This window comes from Oncorhynchus gorbuscha, linkage group LG21 (assembly GCF_021184085.1).
Source record: "Oncorhynchus gorbuscha isolate QuinsamMale2020 ecotype Even-year linkage group LG21, OgorEven_v1.0, whole genome shotgun sequence".
In the NCBI taxonomy this organism is placed as follows: domain Eukaryota; kingdom Metazoa; phylum Chordata; class Actinopteri; order Salmoniformes; family Salmonidae; genus Oncorhynchus; species Oncorhynchus gorbuscha.
In genome coordinates this window covers 1,767,803-1,775,110 of record NC_060193.1, presented here as the reverse complement: position 1 = coordinate 1,775,110, position 7,308 = coordinate 1,767,803, and the positions used below count along the sequence as shown (strand labels likewise).

At 45.1% G+C, this 7,308-nt stretch overlaps 1 protein-coding gene across 5 annotated transcripts in view; it reads left to right on the top strand.

The window, feature by feature from the left end:
* Positions 1–7,308, top strand: part of LOC124008729 (tetratricopeptide repeat protein 39B) — an 86,279-nt gene that overhangs the window by 47,300 nt on the left and 31,671 nt on the right. For 3 of the 5 annotated variants that reach the window (XM_046320248.1, XM_046320246.1, XM_046320250.1), the window contains exons 7-11: positions 303–367; positions 3,744–3,843; positions 3,978–4,043; positions 5,281–5,389; positions 5,479–5,490. In XM_046320248.1, coding sequence (XP_046176204.1) covers positions 303–367; positions 3,744–3,843; positions 3,978–4,043; positions 5,281–5,389; positions 5,479–5,490 — 352 coding nt within the window. The remainder of the gene's footprint in view (positions 1–302; positions 368–3,743; positions 3,844–3,977; positions 4,044–5,280; positions 5,390–5,478; positions 5,491–7,308) is intronic. The other 2 variants (XM_046320249.1, XM_046320247.1) reach the window with 1 other exon arrangement.

The following is a 7,308-nucleotide window of genomic DNA, read 5'->3' as shown; positions in this document are numbered from 1 at the left end:
CGCTAATCTACCACAGGTAGAGTATCCTAACGCTAATCTACCACAGGTAGAGTATCCTAACGCTAATCTACCACAGGTAGAGTATCCTAACGCTAATCTACCACAGGTAGAGTATCCTAACGCTAATCTACCACAGGTAGAGTATCCTAACGCTAATCCACCACAGGTAGAGTATCCTAACGCTAATCCACCACAGGTAGAGTATCCTAACGCTAATCCACCACAGGTAGAGTATCCTAACGCTAATACTGTTTTCTTGTCTTAATTCATTGACTTGTTTCTCTCCCCTTTCCTTTCAACAGGATGAAAACATGATCAGCTTTATCAAAGGAGGGATCAAAATACGCACAAGTTTCCAGATTTACAAGTCAGTGTTCCCCAAATCAGTCCGAGTTGGAATAACTTGACTTGTTGAATGAGATAGAATAGGTTGAGTATGGATATAACTGGCTGGGGGACTAGTAGATGGATATAACTGGCTGGGGGACTAGTAGATGGATATAACTGGCTGGGGTACTAGTAGATGGATGTAACTGGCTGGGGGACTAGTAGATGGATGTAACTGGCTGGGGGACTAGTAGATGGATATAACTGGCTGGGGGACTAGTAGATGGATATAACTGGCTGGGGGACTAGTAGATGGATGTAACTGGCTAGGGGACTAGTAGATGGATATAACTGGCTGGGGGACTAGTAGATGGGACTAGTACATGGATATAACTGGCTGGGGGACTAGTAGATGGATATAACTGGCTGGGGGACTAGTAGATGGATGTAACTGGCTGGGGGACTAGTAGATGGATATAACTGGCTGGGGGACTAGTAGATGGATGTAACTGGCTGTGGGACTAGTAGATGGGACTAGTAGATGGATATAACTGGCTGGGGGACTAGTAGATGGATATACCTGGCTGGGGGACTAGTAGATGGATGTAACTGGCTGTGGGACTAGTAGATGGATATAACTGGCTGGGGGACTAGTAGATGGATGTAACTGGCTGGGGGACTAGTAGATGGGACTAGTAGATGGATATAACTGGCTGGGGGACTAGTAGATGGATATACCTGGCTGGGGGACTAGTAGATGGATGTAACTGGCTGTGGGACTAGTAGATGGATATAACTGGCTGGGGGACTAGTAGATGGATGTAACTGGCTGGGGGACTAGTAGATGGATATACCTGGCTGGGGGACTAGTAGATGGATGTAACTGGCTGTGGGACTAGTAGATGGATATAACTGGCTGGGGGACTAGTAGATGGATGTAACTGGCTGGGGGACTAGTAGATGGGACTAGTAGATGGATATAACTGGCTGGGGGACTAGTAGATGGGTATAACTGGCTGGGGGACTAGTAGATTGGTCTAGTAGATGGATATAACTGGCTGGGGGACTAGTAGATGGATATAACTGGCTGGGGGACTAGTAGATGGATGTAACTGGTTGGGGGACTAGTAGATGGATGTAACTGGCTGTGGGACTAGTAGATGGATATAACTGGCTGGGGGACTAGTAGATGGATATAACTGGCTGGGGGACTAGTAGATGGATGTAACTGGCTGGGGGACTAGTAGATGGATATAACTGGCTGGGGGACTAGTAGATGGATATAACTGGCTGGGGGACTAGTAGATGGATGTAACTGGCTGGGGGACTAGTAGATGGATGTAACTGGCTGGGGGACTAGTAGATGGATATAACTGGCTGGGGGACTAGTAGATGGATATAACTGGCTGGGGGACTAGTAGATGGGTATAACTGGCTGGGGGACTAGTAGATGGATATAACTGGCTGGGGGACTAGTAGATGGATATAACTGGCTGGGGGACTAGTAGATGGATATAACTGGCTGGGGGACTAGTAGATGGATGTAACTGGCTGGGGGACTAGTAGATGGATATAACTGACTTGGGTACTAGTAGATGGGTATAACTGGCTGGGGGACTAGTAGATGGGTATAACTGGCTGGGGGACTAGTAGATGGATATAACTGGCTGGGGGACTAGTAGATGGGTATAACTGGCTGGGGGACTAGTAGATGGATATAACTGGCTGGGGGACTAGTAGATGGATATAACTGGCTGGGGGACTAGTAGATGGATATAACTGACTTGGGGACTAGTAGATGGGTATAACTGGCTGGGGGACTAGTAGATGGATATAACTGGCTGGGGGACTAGTAGATGGATATAACTGACTTGGGGACTAGTAGATGGGTATAACTGGCTGGGGGACTAGTAGATGGGTATAACTGGCTGGGGGACTAGTAGATGGATATAACTGGCTGGGGGACTAGTAGATTGGTCTAGTAGATGGATATAACTGACTGGGGGACTAGTAGATGGATATAACTGGCTGGGGGACTAGTAGATGGATATAACTGGCTGGGGGACTAGTAGATGGATATAACTGACTTGGGGACTAGTAGATGGGTATAACTGGCTGGGGGACTAGTAGATGGATATAACTGGCTGGGGGACTAGTAGATGGATATAACTGACTTGGGGACTAGTAGATGGGTATAACTGGCTGGGGGACTAGTAGATGGGTATAACTGGCTGGGGGACTAGTAGATGGATATAACTGGCTGGGGGACTAGTAGATGGATATAACTGACTGGGGGACTAGTAGATGGGTTTAACTGACTGGGGGACTAGTAGATGGGTTTAACTGGCTGGGGGACTAGTAGATGGATGTAACTGGCTGGGGGACTAGTAGATGGGTTTAACTGACTGGGGGACTAGTATATTGGTCTAGTATTGGTATAACTGATTGGGGGACTAGTAGATTGGTCTAGTATTGGTTTAACTGGCTGGGGGACTAGTAGGTGGGTTTAACTGACTGGGGGACTAGTATATTGGTCTAGTGTGGGTATAACTGGCTGGGGGACTAGTAGATGGGGTTAACTGACTGGGGGACTAGTATATTGGTCTAGTATTGGTATAACTGTTTGGGGGACTAGTAGATTGGTCTAGTGTGGGTATAACTGGCTGGGGGACTAGTAGATGGGGTTAACTGACTGGGGGACTAGTATATTGGTCTAGTGTGGGTATAACTGGCTGGGGGACTAGTAGATGGGTTTAACTGATTGGGGGACTAGTATATTGGTCTAGTATTGGTATAACTGATTGGGGGACTAGTAGATTGGTCTAGTATTGGTATAACTGATTGGGGGATTAGTAGATGGGTTTAACTGATTGGGGGACTAGTATATTGGTCTAGTATTGGTATAACTGATTGGGGGACTAGTAGATGGGTTTAACTGATTGGGGGACTAGTATATTGGTCTAGTATTGGTATAACTGATTGGGGGACTAGTAGATTGGTCTAGTATTGGTATAACTGGCTGGGGGACTAGTAGATGGGTTTAACTGATTGGGGGACTAGTATATTGGTCTAGTATCGGTATAACTGATTGGGGGACTAGTAGATTGGTCTAGTATGGGTATAACTGACTAGGGGACTAGTAGATTGGTCTAGTATTGGTATAACTGACTAGGGGACTAGTAGATTGGTCTAGTATTGGTATAACTGACTAGGGGACTAGTAGATTGGTCTAGTATTGGTATAACTGACTAGGGGACTAGTAGATTGGTCTAGTATTGGTATAACTGATTGGGGGACTAGTAGATTGGTCTAGTATGGGTATAACTGACTAGGGGACTAGTAGATTGGTCTAGTATTGGTATAACTGACTAGGGGACAGTACTTATGACATAACATCCTGTGCTATCTTCCTGTAGGGAATGTCAGAATATTCTGAATGTGACTCAGGACCATAGCAGTGAATCATTCAGGCAGTTCGAAGGAGGAGTGAGACTGGGTATCGGATCCTTCAACCTGGTAAGAAAGATGTGTGTGTGCGTGTGTGCGTGCGTGTGTGTGCGTGCGTGCGTGCGCGTGTGTGTGTGTGTGTGTGTGTGCGAGATGTATAAATAAATGCAGCTTGGTTTTAACAAGTTTTCTCTCTCTCTCAGATGCTGTCCCTCCTTCCTCAGAGGATCCTGAGGTTGCTGGAAGTCATTGGCTTCTCTGGCAACAGAGTGAGTTTAATGGCTCAGCAATGAACTGCTATGACTGCTTATAATGAATGCTTGTGGGCGTTAAGTAGCCTATTGGTTAGAGTGTAGAGGTGGCAGGGTGGCCTAGTGGTTAGAGTGTAGAGGCGGCAGGTAGCCTAGTGGTTAGAGTGTAGAGGTGGCAGGGTAGCCTAGTGGTTAGAGTGTAGAGGCGGCAGGATAGCCTATTGGTTAGAGTGTAGAGGCGGCAGGATAGCTTATTGGTTAGAGTGTAGAAGGCAGGATAGCCTATTGGTTAGAGTGTAGAGGAGGCAGGATAGCCTATTGGTTAGAGTGTAGAGGGGGTATGGTAGCCTAGTGGTTAGAGTGTAGAGGGGGTATGGTAGCCTAGTGGTTAGAGTGTAGAGGGGGTATGGTAGCCTAGTGGTTAGAGTGTAGAGGGGGTATGGTAGCCTAGTGGTTAGAGTGTAGAGGTGGTATGGTAGCCTAGTGGTTAGAGTGTAGAGGCGGCAGGATAGCCTAGTGGTTAGAGTGTAGAGGCGGCAGGATAGCCTATTGGTTAGAGTGTAGAGGCGGCAGGGTAGCCTATTGGTTAGAGTGTAGAGGCGGCAGGGTAGCCTAGTGGTTAGAGTGTAGAGGCGGCAGGATAGCCTAGTGGTTAGAGTGTAGAGGCGGCAGGGTATCCTAGTGGTTAGAGTGTAGAGGTGGTATGGTAGCCTAGTGGTTAGAGTGTTGGACTAGTAACCGAAAGGTTGTAAGATCGAATCCCGAGCTGAAAAGGTACAAATCTGTCTTTCTGCCCCTGAACAAGGCAGTTACACTGTTCCCCTGAACAAGGCAGCTAACCCACTGTTCCCCTGAACAAGGCAGCTAACCCACTGTTCCCCTGAACAAGGCAGTTAACCCACTGTTCTCCTGAACAAGGCAGTTAACCCACTGTTCCCCTGAACAAGGCAGTTAACCCACTGTTCTCCTGAACAAGGCAGTTAACCCACTGTTCCCCTGAACAAGGCAGTTAACCCACTGTTCTCCTGAACAAGGCAGTTAACCCACTGTTCCCCTGAACAAGGCAGTTAACCCACTGTTCCCCTGAACAAGGCAGTTAACCCACTCTTCCCAGTTAGGCCGTCATTGTAAATAAGAATTTGTTCTTAACTGACTTGCAGAGTTTAATAAAAAAATAAAAATAACAGGTAATAGCTGTTATAAGGAGCTATGAACTGTTATGAATGCTTATAAGAGGTGGTATTGTGTCTTGTAGGACTTTGGTCTGTCTCAGCTGAGAGAAGGAGCAGCTAGCCATGGTCTCAGAGCTGTCCTCAGTGTGTTAACGTTGCTGCTGTACCATACCTACGTTACACTCATACTGGGTAGGGATATACACACACACACACACACACTGGTTAATAGTTGTGTCAATGTTGTGTGATGGTTGAATGACGATTGTTGTGTGTTCCAGGTTTCGGAGAAGGTTAGTAATTTTGTGATATTTGTTTGGTGGTTGTGGTTATTTGTGATGGTTCTGTCACGGTTCTATGGTGGTCGTATTCTGGTTCTATCATGGTTGTATTCTGGTTCTGTCATGGTTCTATGGTGGTCGTATTCTGGTTCTATCATGGTTCTATTCTGGTTCTATTCTGGTTCTATCATGGTTGTATTCTGGTTCTATCATGGTTCTATTCTGGTTCTATTCTGGTTCTGTCATGGTTCTATGGTGGTCGTATTCTGGTTCTATCATGGTTGTATTCTGGTTCTGTCATGGTTCTATGGTGGTTGTATTCTGGTTCTATCGTGGTTGTATTCTGGTTGTATTCTGGTTCTATCATGGTTGTATTCGGTTCTATCATGGTTGTATTCTGGTTCTATCATGGTTCTATGGTGGTTGTATTCTGGTTCTATCGTGGTTGTATTCTGGTTGTATACTGGTTCTCTCATGGTTGTATTCTGGTTCTATCATGGTTGTATTCTGGTTCTATCATGGTTGTATTCTGGTTCTATCATGGTTGTATTCTGGTTCTATCATGGTTGTATTCTGGTTCTATCATGGTTGTATTCTGGTTCTATCATGGTTGTAATCTGGTTCTATGCTGGTTGTATACTGGTTCTCTCATGGTTGTATTCTGGTTCTCTCATGGTTGTATTCTGGTTCTCTCATGGTTGTATTCTGGTTCTATCATGGTTGTATTCTGATTCTATCATGGTTGTATTCTGGTTCTATCGTGGTTGTATTCTGGTTCTATCGTGGTTGTATTCTGGTTCTATCGTGGTTGTATTCTGGTTCTATCATGGTTGTATTCCGGTTCTATCATGGTTGTATTCCGGTTCTATCGTGGTTGTATTCTGGTTCTATCGTGGTTGTATTCTGGTTCTATCGTGGTTGTATTCTGGTTCTATCGTGGTTGTATTCTGGTTCTATCGTGGTTGTATTCTGGTTCTATCATGGTTTGTATTCTGGTTCTATCATGGTTGTATTCCGGTTCTATCATGGTTGTATTCTGGTTCTATCATGGTTGTATTCTGGTTCTATCATGGTTGTATGGTAATTGTAACATGGTTGTATAGTGGTTGCAACATGGTTGTATGGTGGTTGCATTCTGGTTGTATAGTGGTTGCATTCTGGTTGTATGGTGGTTGTAACATGGTTGTATGGTGGTTGTATTCTGGTTGTATAGTGGTTGCATTCTGGTTGTATGGTGGTTGTAACATGGTTGTATGGTGTTTGTATTCTGGTTGTATGGTGGTTGTATTCTGGTTGTAACATGGTTGTATTCTGGTCGTAACATGGTTGTATGGTGGTTGTAACATTGTTGTATGGTGGTTGTATTCTGGTTGTAACATCGTTGTATGGTGGTTGTAAAATTGTTGTATGGTGGTTGTATGATGGTTGTGTTATGGTAACCTTGTCACAGCATTGTTTGATGATGGTTAGTTGGTGGTTGTTATGGTGTTGTGTGTATCAGGTACCGCAGAAGGGTTACCTTGTGTTATGGTTACCGTGTCACAGCATTGGTTGTGTGATGGTTGTGTTATGGTTACCTTGTCTCAGCAATGGTTGTGTGATGGTTGTGTTATGGTTACCTTGTCACAGTATTGGTTGTGTGATGGTTGTGTGATGGTTGTGTGATGGTTACCTTGTCACAGTATTGGTTGTGTGATGGTTACCTTGTCACAGTATTGGTTGTGTGATGGTTACCTTGTCACAGTAACTGTTGTGTGATGGTTGTGTGATGGTTACCTTGTCACAGTAACTGTTGTGTGATGGTTGTGTTATGGTTACCTTGTCACAGTA